Source organism: Schistocerca gregaria, chromosome 6, assembly GCF_023897955.1.
Source record: "Schistocerca gregaria isolate iqSchGreg1 chromosome 6, iqSchGreg1.2, whole genome shotgun sequence".
In the NCBI taxonomy this organism is placed as follows: domain Eukaryota; kingdom Metazoa; phylum Arthropoda; class Insecta; order Orthoptera; family Acrididae; genus Schistocerca; species Schistocerca gregaria.
Genome location: NC_064925.1, coordinates 243,934,664 through 243,955,070, shown reverse-complemented (window position 1 = coordinate 243,955,070; position 20,407 = coordinate 243,934,664). Strand labels below are relative to the sequence as shown.

The following is a 20,407-nucleotide window of genomic DNA, read 5'->3' as shown; positions in this document are numbered from 1 at the left end:
CTCCTCATGCCTATCACTCCATGCACTCCTACATTCTACATGCTTAATAAAGTCCATAAACCTAACCACCATTGCAGCCAGTTACTGTACCCTCACTGAGAGAATCTCTGCTCTCATAGACCCAACTTCTTCAGCCTATTACCCACAACCTGGCCTCCTACACAAAAGATCCCAACCATTTCCTCCCCTGACTCTCCACAGTTCCTATACCTTTACAATATGATGCCCTGCTCGTCACCATTGATTCCACCTCCTTCTACATTAACATCCCTAATGCCCATGTCCTTACCACTATTGAACACTACTTTTCCCAATACATGACGGGTTACAAACCTACAGCCTCCTTTTTAGTTGCCATGACTAACTACATCCTTACCCACAATACCTGTGCTTTCAAGACATCACCTACAAACAAATCTATGGTACAGGTATGGTTACCTGCATGGCACCTTCCTATGGCAAGCTATTTGTGGACCATCTAGAAGAATCCTTTCTAACCACCCAGAATCCCAAAACCCTAACCTGGTTCAGATTCATGATGACATCTTAGTGACCTGGATTTAGAGTGGGGATAGCCTATCCACATTCCTCCAGGACCTTAACCCCTTCTCTCCCATATGCTTCACCTGGTCCTCGTAAACCTAATGAGCCACCTTCCTCAATGTTGACCTCCACGTCAAAGATGCCTACATCAGTACCTCCACCCATATCAAACCTACCAACTACCAACAATTCTTTTATGTCGACAGCTGCCATTCATTCTATGCCAAGAAGTCCCTTCTGTACAGCCTAGCCAGCCCATGGCCATCACATCTTTAGTGATGAGCTGTCCCTCTCAGAGCATACTGATATTCTCGAAAATGTTCAAATGTGTGTGAATTCCTAAGGGACCAAATTGCTGAGTCATCAGTCCCTAGACTTACACACTACTTCAAACAAAATTATGCTATGAACAACACATACAACCATTCCCAAGGGAGGACTTGGACCTGCGGTGGGAGCGGCTGCGCAATTCATGACAAGGCACCTCAAACCACGCAGCCCGAGATTCTCGCTGAGGCTTTCAAAGATTGTAATTACTCTCTTGGCTTTGTGCAGAAACAATGCCCAATCTATCCAGTCACCCCCACCCCTTATTATTCGAGTACCACTCAGGACTGGAGCATCCGAATCACATTATCTGCCAGGGTTTCAGGTTTCAACTATCTCTTGTCGTGCCCAGAAATGAGGAATGTCCTACTCACTATCCCTCCCACAGTGGTATTCCACCGCCTAACGAACATAAGCGATATCCATGTCCATTCCTAAATAACCCCTGCACCCAACCTCTTGTCTCATTTGCTTGTATCCTTTTTATAAACCTAAGTGCAAGACCTGTCCCATACATTGTCTCACCACCACCTATTCTAGTCTGGTCACAAGCATCACCTATCCCATCAAAGGCAGGGCTACATGTAAAACCAGTCATGTTATCTATAAGCTAAGTTGCAACCACTGTGCTGCATTCTATATGGGCATGACAACCAACAAACTGTCTGTCCGCATGAATGGCCACTGACAAACTGTGGCCAAGAAACAGCTGGACCATGCAGTTGCTGAGCACCTGTCCAACACAACATTCTTTATTTCAATGACTGCTCACAGCTTGTGCCATCTGTATTCTTCCCATCAGCACTAGCTTTTTTGAACTGTGCAGTTGGGAAATCTCCCTGCAATATATCCTACAATCCCATAACCCTCCTAGTCTCAACCCTCGTTAGTCTTGTCCTATTCCCATTCCAGCATTACACAGCTCTCTGTTCCACCAATGCTCTCAGTCTTTTTACTGCTCTCCTTTTCTGCTGCCCCTTTCTCCCCATCTAACATCCTGGCTGCACCAAACTTCTCTCCCCATCTCATCCCTGTATGCTCTCACAAGCAGCACTTTACCATAACCTGTCCCTATGGTGCTGTCCCTGCCCCTCCTTGCCGCAGACTCCTCCTTACTCCCACCACACAGTTTGCTTCTTCTGTCAACGCTGTTGCCTGCAGCCTGGCCTCAGCAGCCATAGATAGTGGTTGTGTCTGTGTGAATTTTGTGTGTGTGTGTGTGTGTGTGTGTGTGTGTGTGTGTGTGTGTGTGTGTGTGTGTGTGTGTTTGGTCTAATTCCAATGAATGCCTTTTTGGCCAGGAGCTTACTTGCCGACAGTCTTTTTGTTGTGCCTATCTGTGATTCGGCATCACCACTTTGTGGTGAGTAGCCACTATCATTTTCATAATATTAAACAGTGGAAAAGCCAGGATGGAATGTAACAGTATTATGAAAAGAAAAGTTGCCACTCACCATATAGCAGAGTTGCTGAGTCGTGAGTGGCATAACAAAACAACTGTCACAAATAAAGCCGACTGAAAAGAATTGTTCAGCGTGACAGGAATGGAACCCTTCCATCAGCATGTGAAACATTCAATGAAACATGATCGATACGAGCTTTTTGGAGCCAAAGGCCCATTTACCTTTGTACCCTTGATGATAGCATGGCACAAAGCTTTACGCCTTGCCTGGGCCTCTCAACACTGACATTGGACTGTTGATGATTGGAAACACGTTGCCTGATTGGATGAGTTTCGTTTCAAATTGTATTGAGCAGGTGGATGTGAATGGGTATAGAGATAACCTCATGAATCCATGGACCCTGCATTTCAGCAGGGGACTGTTCAAGCTAGTGAAAGCTCTGTAGTGGTGTGGGGGGTGTGCAGTTGGAGTGATATGGGATCCCTGATATATGCAGGTACAACTCTGGGAGGTGACATGTATGTAAGCATCCTGTCTGATTACCTGTATCCATTCATGTCCATTGCACATTCTAACGGACTTAGGTAATTCTAGTAGGGCAGTGTGACACCCCACAAGTCCAGAATTGCTACAGAGTGGCAGCAGGAACACTCTTCTGACATTAAACACTTCCGCTGGCCACCAAACTCCCCAGACTTGATCATTATTCAGCATATCTGGGATGCCTTGCAACTTGCTGTTCAGAAGAGATCTCCACCCCATCGCACTCTTTATGTATTTATGGATAGCCCTGCAGGATTCATGGTGTTGATTCCCTCCAGCACTACTTCAGGCATTAGTAGAGTCCATGCCAAGTCATGATGTGGGGGCCCTACAAGATATTAGGCAGGTCTACTAATTTCTTTGCCTCTTCAATGTGGTAATTAGTAAAAGTAAACTGGTGGGTTTGTGAACAGTGAATGCACAAAGCTGGAGGAGATGGGTAGACACAGATTTAATCTGTTACATCTTTATTTCTGTTAGTGTTTGGACTTATAAAAGAATTGCTATTTTTCAGGTGGAATTAAAGGGACCCAGAAGTCCTCTAGAAATGAAATTATATAACCTGACCAGAGCTGGCCAGAGGAGAGATGTTGGTGTGGAGTGGAACTCTGTCAATTCCGTACTTCTTGACACAGATCCTCAAGATCCACATGAGAGGTGGGTTATAATTTTGCTTCAGTATTTCTAAATCTGTTTAATGCAAAATCCCCCCCCCCCCCCCCTGCTCTCTCTCTCTCTCTCTCTCTCTCTCTCTCTCTCTCTCTCTCTCTCTCTCTCTCTCTCTCTCTCACACACACACACACACACACACACACACACACACACACACACTTTTTACAATACACAGTTTACTCTAACATTGGAGACAACTTGAATCAGTCCAAATATGCTTAAGTCTTCCAAATAGAGATTTAGCTTTGCAGCTTCCTCTTCTGCTCTCTAAGTCGATTTCCCTTTCCTCATCAATTATGTTGTAGGTTTTTGTTTACATATTTATAGTTTATATCTCATGTCTCTGTTCCTTAGAGTCACATTTACTTCATTCTGATTCATTGTGGACCTGCCTGAACCAGTTATTACTGATTTTGTGTTCCCAAAAGTTCTTGAATAATTGTTCCACTAGCTTGTTTTCTGGCAGAAAAGGGAATCCTCCTTTTTCAAATTGTACCAGTTACTGACCCACTTTCCTGATACACCAGTTTGTTCGCTATCAGTTTCCACTGTTCTTGTATTTGGTGTTTTTTAATGATCTTTTGCGTGATTCTTCTATTTGCTTTCTGTATTTTTTCTGTTGTTGATTTGGTATTCAATTTGAATAGTGTTTAACTTGTGTATTTTGATTTCTGTTTATCAATAAAGCAGTAGCATGTCAGTTCGGTGTTCATGGAGAATGATTTTTTTTCTTGTAGACTGGTCAAGTCGCTTTGTACTTGTTTTTATAGTTGTTCTGCTTTCTATTGAGGCTTTCACCTTTGATTTCCACATTATGATTTCACCAAGATATTTGAACATACTTAGAATCTGAATTTGTTTCTTATTGTTCAGTTGAACATCTGACATTTCATCCTTGAAGGATGACAACATATATATTTTTTGAAATGAGATTTGCAGTCCAACATCTGCTGTTATTCTTTCCGAGTACTTCAGCTTGAAGTTTAGCTGCTTCCATATTGTTTACAAGTAGTGCAAGATCACCTACAGATAATAGGCAATTAAGTTTGATGTTTTTATCGATCCTGATGTAGTGTTGGCATTTCTTAGTCCATTCTCATGTGACATTCTCCAGTGTGAAGTTAAACAGTAATGGTGAGAGCCCATCATCCTGTCAAAGACCAGTTCAACTCCCACATGATCCAGATTGCAGAATCCTGCCCATTCGTATTGTATAGGGTGCCTAAAGGATGCTGCTATACAAGAATTCAAGCATATAACGTGAATAGTTTTATTTCAATAAATACTTAACTTTGTGTTTAGAACAAGTGTCCTAAGCAATGGGCGACATGTAAACAATATTGTTTTTCGCTATAAACAAAGTCCAAACAAGCAATGGATGTGGATCACTAACAACTGTTCTCATAGCATTCTCTGTCAGGCCATGCTAATACTCTGTGAATGTTGTTGTTGTTATTGTTGTCTTTAGTACTGAGACTAGTTTGATGCAGCTCTCGGTGCTACTCTGTCTTGTACAAGCTTCTTCATCTCCAAGTAACTACTGCACCCTGCATCCTTCTGAATCTGCTTAGAGCAGTCATCTCTTGGTCTCCCCTCTGTGATTTTTGCCATCCATGCTGCCCTCCAATACTAAATTGTTATCCCTTGATGATGCCTCAGACCACGTCCTACCAACCGATGCCTTCTTCTAGCCAAGTTGTGCCACAAATACCTTTTCTCCCCAATTCTATTCAGTACCTCCTCATTAGTTACATGATCTACCCATCTAATCTTTAGCACTATTCTGTGGCACTACATTTCAAAAGCTTCTATTCTATTCTTGTCCAAACTATTTATTGTCTGCGTTTCACATCCATACATGACTACCCTCCATACAAATACTTTTAGAAAAAACATGCTGAAACTTAAATCTATACTCGATGTTAACTGATTTCTCTTCTTCAGAAACAATTTTCGTGCCGTTGCCAGTGTACAATTTATATCCTCACTACTTCATCCATCATCAGTTATTTTTCTTCCCAAATAGCAAAAATAATCTACTACTTTAAGTATTTCATTTCCTGATTTAATTCCATCAACTAAACCTGTCTCACTTCCTTCTCAACCACTGCTTCCTTTTCATACCCATTTTGTCTTATAACTGCCACTTGGTTTCTGTACAAATTGTAAATAGCCTTTCACTCTCTGTATTTGATCCTTGCCAACTTCAGAATTTGTAAGAGAGTATTCCAGTCAACATTGTCAAAAGCTTTCTGTAAGTCTAAAAATGCTAGAAATATAGGTTTGCCTTTCCTTAATTTATCTTCTAAGATAACTCATAGGGTCAGCATTGCCTCGCGTGTTCCAACATTTCTACAGAATCCAGACTGATCTTCCCCGAGGTCAGCTTCTACCAGTTTTTCCATTCGTCTGTAAAGAATTCGTGTTAGTATTTTGCAATCATGACTTATTAAACTGATGGTTTGGTAGTTTTCACACCTGTCAACACCTGCTTTCTTTGGGATTGGTGTTGTTATATTCTTTTTGAAGTTTGTGGGTATTTTGCCTGTCTCGTACATCTTGCTCACCAGATGGTAGAGTTTTGTCAGGACTGTCTCTCCCGAGGCTATCAGCAATTCTTATGGAATGTTGTTTATTACAGGGGCCTTGTTTCGACTTAGGTCTTTCAGTACTCTGTCAAATTCTTCATGCAGTATCATGTCTCCCATTTCATTTTTATCTACGTCCTCTTCCACTTCCATAATATTGCTCTCAAGTCCATCGGCCTTATATAGACCCTCTATATCCTACTTCCACCTTTTTGCTTTCCCTTCTTTGCTTAGACCTGGTTTTCCATATGAGCTCTTGATATTCATACAAGTGGTTCTCTTTTCTCCAAAGGTCTCTTTAATTTTCCTGTAGGCCTAGCGATATATGCCTTTACTTCTTTACATTTGTCTGTCCCTGCTTAGCCATTTTGCACTTCCTGTCACTCTCATTTTTGAGACATATGTATTCCTTTTTGCCTACTTCATTTACTGCATTGTTGTATTTTCTCCTTTCATCAATTAAATTCAGTATCTCTTCTGTTACCCAAGGATTTCTACCAACCCTCATCTTTTTACCTACTTGATCATCTGCTGCCTTCACTATTTCATCTCTTAAAGCTACCCATTCTTCTTCTACTGTTTTTCTTTCCCCCATTCTTATCAGTCATTCCCTAATGCTCGCTCTGAAACTCTCTACAACCTCTGGTTCTTTCAGTTTATCCAGGTCCAATCTCCTTAAATTCCCACCTCTTCGCAGTTTCTTTAGTTTTAATCTACAGTTCATAACTAATAGATTTGGTCAGAGTCCACATCTGCTCCTGGAAATGTCTTAAAATTTAAAACCTGGTTCCTAAATATCTGTCTTACCATTATATAATCTATCTGGAACCTTCCAGTGTCTCAGACCTCTTCCACGTATAAAACCTTATTTCTTGATTCTTAAACCATGTGTTAGCTATGATTAAGTTATGCTCTGTGCAAAATTATACCAAGCAACTTCTTCTTTCATTCCTTACCCCCATTTCATATTCACCTATTACTTTTCCTTCTCTTCCTTTTCCTACTATCGAATTCCAGTCCCCATGACTAATAAATTTTCATCTCCCTTCACTATCTGAATATTTTTTTTTATCTCATTCTACATTTATTTAATCATTTCTCCATCTGCGGAGCTAGTTGGCATATAAACTTGTACTACTGCAGTAGGTGTGGGCTTTGTGTCTATCTTGGCTACAATAATGTGTTCACTATGCTGTCGTAGTAGCTTACCCACATTCATATATTTTTTATTCACTATTAAACCTACTCCTGCATCACCCCTATTTGATTTTGTATTTATAACCCTTTATTCATCTGACCAGAAGTCTTGTTCCTCCAGACACCAAACTTCACTAATTCCCACTATATCTAACTTTAACCTATCCATTTCCATTTTTAATTTTTCTAACCTACCTGCCCAATTAAGGCTATGACATTCCATGCTCCGATCCATAGAATGCCAGTTTTTGTTCTCCTGATAACGATGTCTTCCTAAGTAGTGCCCACCCAGAGAAACCAATGGGGGATTATTTTACCATACAGTTAAGTCACTGCGAATACTGTCCACTAATGTCCGGCTGAGGCTGGCAGGAGCAGCACTTATATTCACTTTGGCCAGATGCTGCTCCTACCATGGCGATGTCCTGGTCAGCATGCTATTGGCTGACGTCATCTCACCGCCTTCTGTGATCTTGCGTTCTTCTTCTTCTTCTTCGTTCCGAAGTTTGTGGCTACGCCAGAACACAGACAGTTCATTCCTAAATTGAACTTTTGATTTAGTATTCTTATTTTTTTATTCCATAAAGTTTGAGTTTTTGGTGTAGACCAAAGTCCATAAATTTGATTTATTTTTATTATTATTATTATTATTATTATTATTATTATTATTATTATTATTATTACTATTTTAGTGAACAAAAAGTGATGAATGAACTACTTGTTTTGAACTCTTATTATTTTTCAGGATCCACTTAAGATTGATACACGGATCAGAGCAGCTTCTCCGTGGTCAAAATTGTCCATGATATTCTCAGTTGAGTTGTTCCTGAAGTTTTGTGTATATAATCCTAGGCAAAATCCTATATATGACCTCAAGTAGAGATATCCTGTGATAATTAATCGGGTCTGACTTCTTGTGTAATAGGTGCTTTTCTTATTTTTTTATACAATTTTTATGCTCCTCTTTTGCTCCCTACTTCATCTCTTTCTTCTTTTTGATTCATCTTTACTCCCATACCTTTTCTCTCATCTCTGAACTGTTGCTGTCACAATGTTTACTAATGTAATATCTTAGATTTTCTTCTCTCCCTCTCCCTCTCCCTCTCCCTCTCCCTCATGAATTTTCTTTTATATTTGGCTCTCTTCTCCCTTGTGCAAGATATTTCCCCCTTTTGCCTGGGAGTGCAAGTGACTTGCCTGGCCCACCACACCCCCTTCCTTTTTTCATGGTCTACCAACCTTTTGCTCTCTGCTCCTCGAAGAAATTATTTCTCCTCCTTGAAAGAAAAACCTGTCTTTGCCTCTAGCCAAGTGTGCTTTGATCTACTCAAATACTTTCTGTTGGCTTTACAGGGAAGGTGGTCTCCCAAATGTTCACTAAGTAATTCCCAGCCCAACTGTTTCTTCATAAAGTTAACAACTTTATGTACTGAAATGTGGTGCCACTAAAGAATGCTGGTGATAAAATAGGTAGATTGGCTAATTAATGAGGAGATACCAAATCAAAGTGGGGAAAAAAGAAACTCATGACACATTGACACATCTGAACTAAAAGAAGGGATTGTGTAATGGGACACATCATCAGGTGGCAAGGAAACTTCAGTCTGGTAGTGGAGGGAAGTGTTGAGGAGGGTGGAGAGTGGAGAGAGAGAGAGAGAGAGAGAGAGAGAGAGTGTGTGTGTGTGTGTGTGTGTGTGTGTGTGTGTGTGTGTGAGGGGGGGGGGGAGGCAAAAATTGTAGAATGTGACCAACAAGGCTTGAGTGCTGTAAGTAGATTGAATGTGGTCTCAGTTGCAGGAGTTAAGCAGAAATTAAGGGGCTTGACGGGATAGACTAGTGTGGAAATTCACATCAGATCATTATTTGGTGTGAAGGCGACAACAACAACATGAACTGAATCTGCCTTTTTACACAGTAAACAGTAGAAAAAGTACAATTATACCTGTGGAAGGCAGATAGCTATGTGACAAGTGGAATGTGCACTAGGTAAATTATAATTGCAAGAAAAACAATCCAACAGCACTGATATATGTGTATAAAAATTATAAAGGCATATTTTTTGTTCATGATGGCATTCTGAAAAAGTTCTTGTTATTTTAAATATATTTTCCTACTTTTTCTTTTGCTTTTTTGTAAAATCAGGACATTTTGCACCCAATTGAGAAAGTGAGAGGATGTTAAAAGTGAAAGGTACATTTTTTCCCTGGATTAAATTGGCCCTTTCTTTATTTTGTTTGTGTAACTTACAGTCTGTACTGTTATATAATTGCCAGTCTATACTGCCCTACTGCTTTGCTCCCAAACATCCAAAGTGACTTTTAATGCTGACATCAGTAAAGTAGATTTCTACTGTTAATTTTTTGTAGCTACACACTGGAAATCCTCTTTTTTACAGATCATTTTACAACTATTAATTCTGAGTCTGTTATGTGCATTGCAGATTATGTCACCTCTGATGAGTTTTGTAAAATTCCTCTGATACTCATTGTATGACAGTAGTTTTAGTTATTATGTGTTGATTATTTTCAGAATGGCAGCCATTGTCTTTGAAAAACCTTAATTGTTTCATCCTTGTTGCCTGGGTGGAGGTGTTACCAAATACAGTCTTTTACATTCCAAATTTCAGTGGCTGCTCTTACTGTTCTCCTGGTAGTACCCTGTGAATCATATTGATTGAAGTCTAATACAGACAATCTTCAATGCTTTATCAATCAATGCTGTGCTGGCCTAATAAGCAAGACTGTGTACTTGCCCTATCAAGAGCTCAGCATTTGTTTCCTGGGTACGGGATTGGTGACCTTGGGGGTTCTGAGCTGGGAATGTAAGCACCACCAGTCCCCTGTCACCATAAGCTCTGGGCATGCTTTGGCGACCATCATGCGGCACGGTAATGGAACATTGTATCTCAGGGAACGCGGATCTTGGCCTGACTGCCCAGATCATAAAGATGGTAAAAACCTCTGTAATAAACCCCTCAGGCTCGAGATGTGCTGTGCACTGATTAGATGCATATCTATTGAGGTGGAAGAGTCATTAGTGGGCAACCTCTAGGGTACCTGCTGTGCCACAGACTTATTCAGGCACAAGGGCTCTGACTGAGTGGACCCTTATTCCCCTGGCTGCTAGTTGGACTGAAATGGATCCTCCAAAATTTTCTTTTCCTCCTCCCAGTGGAAAGGGTGGGGTGCTGTAAGGTACCAACACCCAATCTAAAAAGTGGCTTGTATAGCCCGTCCTCCTGATTCAGTCAGTAATAACATAAAGCATGCTGTTCCACAGAATGTGTTTCTTATAGTAGTTTCGAGAAAGTTTCTCCATTTTACATACAGAAAGGCTTAGAAGGCATTGTGGGCACCTTAACATGTGTTAAGCGCTTGCACAGAGGCACTGTGTTGGTTGAAATATCCAGCTCCCAACAAGTAAAGCACAAAGCCTCAGGGAGTGTTCAAACTGAATAGCACAACACCTTGAACTACGAAAGTGTTGTGAGTTGCAGGGATCTAGTTGACTTTCTCTTAGAAGAACTAGCTGAGTGATCCCAGGAAGGCATTGTCGATGTAATGGTTGGATAACAATCTTGTCAAATCAGACTCTCTTATCCTTACTTTTAACAGCACAAAACTACCAATGCATGTCAAAGCAGGTTTCCTATACCTAAGTGTATGACCTTATTTCCCAAATCCAGTGTGGTGTTTTAAATGTCAGAACTTTGGGCAAATTACTCTTGGTTGTAAAGGAGAAGAAACTTCTGGCAAATGTGGTAAAGCTGCTCAGGATGGTGTTGGTTGTTCCTTTTCTCCAAAGTGTGTCAACTGCTCTGGGGATCACTCTGTCCGGAGTAGGAACTGCAGAGTTTTCCTTGAAGAATGGAAGATCCATGATATAAAAATGACGTAGTATATCCCCTATGGTGAAGCCAAGAAGTTATACAAGTCCATGCACGTGCCCACGTTCACTGCCTCATTATCTTCTGTTCTCAAACAGCAAGTCCAGGAAACTGATGCCACTACACAAACTGAGGTTGCTATTGTCAGCACTAGCACCTGTGCTTGTCTGTGCACTTGTGCTGCTGCAGTGTCCTTGAAGCCTGCCCCCTCCCCCCACTTCAGAGGTTGTTTGTTGTTGTTGTTGTTGTTGTTGTTGTGGTCTTCAGTCCAGAGACTGGTTTGATGCAGCTCTCCATGCTAATCTATCCTGTGCAAGCTCCTTCATCTCCCAGTACCTACTGCAATCTACATCCTTCTGAATCTGCTTACTGTATTCATCTCTTGGTCTCCCTCTACTATTTTTACTCTCCACGCTGCCGTCCAATGCTAAATTTGTGATCCCCTGATGCCTCACGACATGTCCTACCAACCGATCCCTTCTTCTAGTCAAGCTGTGCCACAAACTTCTCTTCTCTCCAGTCCTATTCAATTCCTCCTCATTAGTTATGTGATCTACCCACCTAATCTTCAACATTCTTCTGTAGCACCACATTTCAAAAGCTTCTATTCTCTTCTTGTCCAAACTATACATCGTCCATGTTTCACTTCCATACATGGCTACACTCCATACAAATACTTTCAGAAATGACTTCCTGACACTTAAATCTATACTCGACGTTAACAAATTTTTCTTCTTCAGAAACGCTTCCTTGTCATTGCCAGTCTACATTCTATATCCTCTCTACTTCGACTCTCATCAGTTATTTTGCTCCCCAAATAGCAAAACTCCTTTACTACTTTAAGTGTCTAATTTCCTAATCTAATTCCCTCAGCATCACCCGACTTAATTCTGCTACATTCCATTACCCTCGTTTTGCTTTTGTTGATGTTCATCTTATATACTCCTCTCAAGACACTGTCCATTCCATTCAACTGCTCTTGCAAGTCCTTTGCTGTCTCTGACAGAATTACAATGTCATCGGCGAACCTCAAAGTTTTTATTTCTTCTCCATGGATTTTAATACCTACTCCGAATTTTTCTTTTGTTTCCTTTACTGCTTGCTCAATATACAGATTGAATAACATCGGGAAGAGGCTACAACCCTGTCTTACCCCCTTCCCAACCACTGCTTCCCTTTCATGTCCCTCGACTCTTATAACTGCCACCTGGTTTCTGTACAAATTGTAAACAGCCTTTCGCTCCCTGTATTTTACCCCTGCCACCTTGAGAATTTGAAAGAGAGTATTCCAGTCAACATTGTCAAAAGCTTTCTCTAAGTCTACAAATGCTAGAAACGTAGGTATGCCTTTTCTTAATCTTTCTTCTAAGATAAGTCGTAAGGTCAGTATTGCCTCACGTGTTCCAACAGTTCTATGGAATCCAAACAGCTTCCCCCAGGGCGGCTTCTAACAGTTTTTCCATTCGTATGTAAATAATTCGCGTTAGTATTTTGCAGCTGTGACTGCACATATGTCAACACCTGCTTTCTTCGGGATTGGAATTATATTCTTCTTGAAGTCTGAGGGTATTTCGCCTGTCTCATACACCTTGCTCACCAGATGGTCGAGTTTTGTTAGGACTGGCTCTCCCAAGGCCGTCAGTAGTTCTAATGGAATGTTGTCTACTCCAGGGGCCTTGTTTCGACTCAGATCTTTCAGTGCTCTGTCAAACTCTTCACGCACTATCGTATCTCCCATTTCATCTTCATCTACATCCTCTTCCATTTCCATAATATTGTCCTCAAGTACATCACCCTTGTATAGACCCTCTATATACCCCTTCCACCTTTCTGTTTTCCCCTTTTTGCTTAGAACTGGTTTTCCATATGAGCTCTTGATATTCATACAAGTGGCTCTCTTTTCTCCAAAGGTCTCTTTAATTTTACTGTAGGCTGTATCTATCTTACCCCTAGTAAGCTAAGCCTCTATATCCTTACATTTGTCCTCTAGCCATGCCTGCTTAGCCATTTTGCACTTCCTGTCGATCTCATTTTTGAGACGTTTGTATTCCTTTTTGACTGCTTCATTTGCTGCATTTTTATATTTTCTCCTTTGATCAATTAAATTTAGTATCTCTTCTGTTACCCAAGGATTTCTACTAGCCCTCGTCTTTTTACCTACTTGATCCTCTGCTGCCTTCACTACTTCATCCCTCAGAGCTACCCATTGTTCTTCTACTGTATTTCTTTCCCCCATTTCTGTCAATTGTTCCCTTATGCTGTCCCTAAAAACTCTGTAGAACCTGTGGTTTAGTCAGTTTATCCAGGTCCCACCTCCTTAAATTCCCACCTGTTTGCAATTTCTTCAGTTTTAATCTACAGGTCATAACCAATAGATTGTGGTCAGAGTCCACATCTGCCCCTAGAAATGTCCTACAATTTACAACCTGATTCCTAAATCTCTGTCTTACCATTATATAATCTATCTGATACCTTTTAGTATCTCCAGGATTCTTCCATGTATACAACCTTCTTTTATGATTCATGAACCAAGTGTTAGCTATGATTAAGTTGTGCTCTGTGCAACATTCTACCAGACAGCTTCCCCTTTCATTTCTTAGCCCCAATCCATATTCACCTACTATGTTTCCTTCTCTCCCTTTTCCTACACTCGAATTCCAGTCACCCATGACTATTAAATTTTCGTCTCCCTTCACTACCTGAACAATTTCTTTTATCTCATCATACATTTCCTCAGTTTCTTCGTCATCTGCAGAGCTAGTTGGCATATAAACTTGTACTACTGTAGTAGGTGTGGGCTTCGTATCTATCTTGGCCACAATAATGCGTTCACTATGCTGTTTGTAGTAGCTTACCCGCATTCCTATTTTTTTTTTTTATTCCTTATTAAACCTATTCCTGCATTACCCCTATGTGATTTTGTATTTACAACCCTGTATTCACCTGACCAGAAGTCTTGTTCCTCCTGCCACCGAACTTCACTAATTCCCACTATATCTAACTTTAACCTGTCTATTTCCCTTTTTAAATTTTGTAACCTGCCTGCCTGATTAAGGGATCTGACATTCCACGCTCCGATCCGTAGAATGCCAATTTTCTTTCTCTTGATAACGAGATAACGACATCCTCTTGAGTAGTCCCCGCCCGGAGATCCGAATGGAGGACTATTTTACCTCTGGAATATTTTACCCAAGAGGATGCCATCATCATTTAACCATACAGTGAAGGTGCATGCCCTCAGGAAAAATTACGGCTGTAGTTTCCCCTTGCTTTCTGCCGTTCACAGTACCACAACAGCAAAGCCGTTTTGGTTAGTGTTACAAGGCCAGATCAGTCAATCATCCAGACTGTTGCCCCTGCAACTACTGAAAAGGCTGCTGCCCCTCTTCAGGAACCACACATTTGTCTGGCCTTTCAACAGATACCCCTCCGTTGTGGTTGCACCTACGGTACGGCTATCTGTATCGCTGAGGCACGCAAGCCTCCCCGTCTACGGCAAGGTCCATGGTTCATGGGGGGAGGCTTCAGAGGTTGTGGCTCCAAATCCACCTCAGGCCAAAAAAATCGAAGTCGAAGGCAAAGAATTGCTCACTGATAGAAGTATGCAGTCTGATGATATTGACGTCATCCTATCTGATGTCTCTCTTGAGTCTTCGGAGGTCATGGAGCTTGATGTCAGCTCAACGCGTATTTAAGGAGAGCAAGAAAAGGACATGGCTGATGTTTCCTGGTTCTGTCATTTGTTCCACTTGCCCTACAAAAGTATGGGAATCCATCCAGAGGAATTTCGGTAGACAAAGTCATTTACTGATAGCAGCAATGCAAATTGGGTGTCTTCAAACAACACTTGGAGATATTGTTCAAATGATGATAGAGCATTTTGCGAAGACTGTAGCCCCTGCCAGCCACGATCTGGTGTTTTGCTGTTACTGTGCACCTGTAGAGAGGAGCAAGTTAGACTTCAAATCCCACAATTGAGTCTTACAACTGCCCTTTCTCCATGTGGGAGCTGGAATTGGCACTGTCTGAGACTCGTGATACTGCATCTCGTCATGATCAAATCTGGTTCTTCATGCTTTGACGTTTGGCACCAGCATCAAAGGAAATCCTCCTTGAATGTTTTAATATTATATGACAGTAAGATCAGTTCCCCAACTCATGGAGAGAGGCAGTTTTGGTACCTCTCCTCAAACCAGGAATGGACCACACGTTCCAGTAGTTATTGGGGTATTGCCATAACAAACTGTGTAGGAAATACCCTAGAGTGAATTGTTAACCCTTGTCTGGTCTGGTTGTTAGAGACCAGGTAATTCCTTAGCGACTCTCAGTGTGGATTCCAGAGATATCGGTCCACTGTCGATAACCTGACTCTGCTACAGTTGGCTATTCAGCAGGCTTTCCTACGTAAACATCAATGTAATGGCATATTCTTCAATATCAGTAAGGCATACTGTACTACTTGGAGCACTGTATTCTTGCACAATCACTTAAATGGGGCTTTTGTGGCTTCATAAAGTATTTCCTGTCTCAGCAGTTTTTTAGGAGTTGAGTTGGTGGCACACTATCAGATGGTTTTTAGCCAGAGAATGTTGTCCCTCAGGGCAGTATTTTAAGTGATACTCTCTTTGCCATAGTCATAAACAGTATCACATCTATGAGAAAGAGACCTGCACAGTGCTCCTTATTTGTAGATGATGTTGCTGTATTCTGTTCCTCCTCCAGTGTTGAAAAAGTGAGCCATCAATTGCAACTTACATTGCAGAGGTTAGAGGAGTGAGCTGCAAAGACAGGACTTAAGTATTCTCCAGATAAGTGTGTGTGTTCATTTTAGTCATTCTCATCATATTTTTAATTTACTTGACTTCCATGTGAGGGACACTATCCTACACTTAAGAGACTTAGTGAGGTTTCTTGGCCTCGTTTTCTACTCCAGATTGTCGTAGTTGTCACACCTGAGAGACCTGAAAACCAGAACCCTCAAGGCACTGAACATCACAAAGTGCCTTAGCCACAGGACTTTGGGAGCATACAGGGCACATCTGCTTCAGTTTTATGAAGCTTTCGTGCATTCCCGGCTGAACTGTGGGGGCACAGTGTATGGATCAGAGATGCCTTCTTATTTGAAGATCATGGATGCTGTCTACCATAAGGGGATTCGGCACGCCATGGGTGGTTACCGGATCAGACCCGTACCCATACCCAGACTCTGAGCTGAGGCTGGTGAACTGCCACTCACCATCCGGCAGAAGCTTCTTGTGGTGTGTCAGGCACAGAAGTTCCTCATAGCTTCAACTTCACCCACATACCATGCTCTTACCCATCCACCCCTGGAATGCCTTTTCTCCATTCGTCCATGAACCACAATGCCATTTGGGATCCGTGTGCTGTGGGTGCTGGAGTCACTTTGTGTGGAGTAAGTAAAAGCACAACTCTAGGGTTTTAACAGTCTGCCGCCATGGTTTCTGCAGAGGCCCAGGATAATTTTGGACTTGGTGCCATACACTCCTGCTTCTGTTTTTAGTGCGATATTTTCTAACACTTTATGTGAGCATCGCAACTATGTAGCCGTCCTTACGGATGGGTCCAAACAGGGGGCCTCAGTTTGTTGCTTTGTTGCTTTTCCGGATCGTGTTCTCAAGGTCCAACTGGCTCAAGAATTTACCATCTTTGATGCAGAAGTATATGTGATCTTAAGGGTCCTGGAGTAGATGAGACATTCTTCCAGTGCTAAATTTCATGCCTCTTCCAATTCTCTGAGTGCCCTTCACTCTCTGAAACATTTGTACCCAGCAGACAACGTAGTACAGAATATCCAGGGTGCCATCCTCCAGCTATGACGACTGGGGAAGGTGGTGTTTTCTGCTATACCAGGGCACATGGGGCTTGTGGCGAATGGAAGGGTGGATCTAGCATCCAAGGAGGCATGTTGTTAACCTCATATATTTAAGTGTGCCATTGCCCTGCATGCCCTAACCTTGCTGTTGAGCTCCAGAGACTTGTGTAGGTGGGAGGATGAGTGGCTGGAAGTGACAGACAATAAGCTCCATGTAGTAAAGCCCACAATGTGGCCAGGGCATACCTCCTTCCAGCCATATTGATGGGACAAGGTCCTCCTTACTTATCTTCGCATAGGCCGCAGCAGTATGATGCATGGCCTCCTGCTCGGACGAGAGGACTTTCCTATGTGTGGTGCTTGTGGCGTCAGATAACTGTGTGCCTTATTTTATTGGACTGTGTTTTATTTTCCAACCTGTGGGTGGTGGCAGTCTTGCTGCCACATCTGCCCTCTATTTTAAGTAATGCTTAAATGAATGAGGTTCGTGTTTTTAGGTTTAGTGAATTGGCCAACATCTTCCCAAGATTTTAGGGCAGTGGTTTTAACATGTAAATGGGGTGACTGGCTCACCCATATTTTTGTTATTGATCAGCCAGTCACATTTGCCCGTGCCTTTCTTTTAGCTCCTTTGTTGTTTCTACTTTTATTTTAATCTTATGTATAGCTACTTTTATTCTTTCTTCGTTGTTTTAGAACATGTAAGATAGAGTGATTGTGTGCTTAGTTCGAGTGCATTTCTGAGGAGCAATTTTTGAGGTTTTAACCACATTTGTTTATTTTAATAAATGTATGGGTGCTTTTATGACCTCGCTGTTGAGTGCTTATAAGCTCCAATCATCATCATCATTATCATTATCATCATCATGTGTTCATCCTCATTTATTTTTCCCTAAATTACTTAAAGTGGGGGTTTAGATTCCTTCATTAATTTTACAGTGGTTTATTTCCTCATCTCCCCATCTTCTACTGAGGTCATTGATGTGCTGCTACATTATCACCTTCAGTTTCCTATTTGTGAGCTCAGGAATTAAGTAAACAGTTCAGTTTGACTCTCTCATTTTATAAAGGTTTGTAATGTCTTAATCGCAATTTGTTGATTGGTTTGTCGCTTCTGTTGTACCATCTGAATGACTCTGCATCCATCTATATAGAAACAGTCATCTCACGCATCATTATGCTCAGCGGTAGACATAAGATGAATTACTTTGAAAATGTTTTGCTCATTTGTTTGAGTGTGTGTGTGTGTGGGGGGGGGGGGGGGGGGGGATTAATTTTGTTAGTATGAAAAACAGTAATGTCACATCTTTTGGAGCTCCATTTGAGGAAGTTTCTTCATATACATTACTTGAATTACTTATCATAAATTCTTGCACTCGTTTTGTTAAATGTGATTATAGCCAATTGTTTGCTAATGCTCTAATGCAATGAAACCTTGATTTTTCAAGCACATGGGCAACTTTTTTTACAGTATAATGCGTTGAACATTTCACAGAAATATGAACCGGAGTTATTTTATTATTTAATTTGCAATAATATTTTCTGGGTGAATATATCAGTGGGGCAACACATTAGCAGAGTAAATTGTGATTTACTAAGTATATTATTTCTATTAAGGCAGTATATTGTTTTGGGGGAGGAAATAGAGAATGTCAATAATTAACTGATCAGTATTTATTGACACATGGCCTGTAGCATTTCTGATATATTTTGCCAGTCCAGAAATGTTATTGTTGATAAGTTGGATACATATTGCAAGTTCCATGAAGCAGGCAATAATTCCTGCTTTAATGTTTAAGAGCATTTTGTTATTGTGTTGTTTCTTATTGTGTATGTTATCTGAGTACAGCCACGGTATTTCAGAGATGGTATCAAAGTGATAAAATAAAGTAGTTTTTGAAAACAGCCCTAAGTCAGATTTATTATTTTTTATTGGTGGTTTTGGTCTTCAAATGAGCAAATTGAGATAATACAGAAATTTACATTGACATCAACTTACATTGATGTAAAGTACATATACTATTTCCAGTATGGTGGTTTGGGATTTACAGCATATTGTCTGAAATTTTTCGTAATGACTTGGAAATTTGCTTTCTCATAAATTCCCCAAAATAAAACAGAAAATACTTTATTATCACTGGTATGTTGATGACAGTATATTTCTATTTAAAGGAACCAAGCAGGATTTAAATGTTGTAATAGACAAACTCAACCACATCACCCAAAAATTAAGTTCACAGTTGAACATGAAAGAGAAAATAGCATCAATTTTCTCAATTTGCCAATTAGTAGATTGAATGGGAAACATATTTTTAAAGTTGTCAGGGTGCCTACATATTCAGGTATAATTATTGGGAGTAATTCAAATCGTGCAATCCAGCACAAAAATGCATATTTCTATTCAACTTCACACAGAATGTTACAGTTACCAAAGATGAAGACAGAGCTACAGAATTACAGACAAACAAAAAGATAGCTTTAGGGAACAATTACCAAGAAAGTGATATAATGAAAGTGTACCATACTATACAGAAAAATATTAAATGAAAGAAAAAAATACAGACAAGGCAGTAGAAAATAAAAGGTATATTTCACTCACTTACAGAAGTCTTATAACAAACTGAATTGTGGGATGTTTCCCAAGACAAAGTTAAAGTAGCATTTCAAACTAGCATCTGCCTTAAAGGCATGCTAAAACACAAGAGAACGTACGCAAAGGACAAATACAATAGTTCAAGAGAGTATAAAATGAAATGCTGAAATTGTCAGAGCATGTACATTGGTTAAACTGGAAGTTAGTTAGTTCCTTTTAATACGTTTAAAATATTTTATATAGAACATTTCAATTTAAATTCAAATCCTACAGCACTGGATGAACATTTGTGGACAACTAAACATGCAAGTACAAGATAGTATGAAAATTATTCACACACAGTTAAATTTTTTGAAAGATTTGGAAATTATTGTAAAAAAAGGAGAAAAACCCACAAGATCTATTAAATGAACAAAACAAATTTAACCTGAATAGATTCTTCCATGTAGTCATGAGGTACTGTTGATAAGGAACTGAAATATAATACTTACCATAACATACGAACAGAAATATTTTTAAGAATGCAAATTCTGAATGTGTATTTATAAAGACATTTTTATAATGTACTTTAAAAGATATATTAATTTTTACAAATGTACTGATTTCTTTTTGAAGATAAGCAGATATGTACAAGTATGAGATGTCTGTGCACAAACCAATAAAAGAGACAATTAAAATGCAAATTTCATTTTCTGTCTTTGGATACACTATACCTTGGATATTACAAGTACTGTTGTTCAGTCAGTTTAATCTTTGGCATTGTCAATGTCACCATTTACTTCTGTACTGTAGTATAGCCAGTTTAAACTTTGGAGCTGCCAG

The 20,407-nt window shown here is 40.4% G+C and overlaps 1 protein-coding gene across 3 annotated transcripts in view; it reads left to right on the top strand.

Moving 5' to 3' along the window:
• Positions 1 to 20,407, top strand: part of LOC126278125 (probable ATP-dependent RNA helicase spindle-E) — a 224,970-nt gene that overhangs the window by 152,199 nt on the left and 52,364 nt on the right. For all 3 annotated transcript variants that reach the window (XM_049978013.1, XM_049978012.1, XM_049978011.1), the window contains one exon: positions 3,331 to 3,473. In XM_049978013.1, coding sequence (XP_049833970.1) covers positions 3,331 to 3,473 — 143 coding nt within the window. The remainder of the gene's footprint in view (positions 1 to 3,330; positions 3,474 to 20,407) is intronic.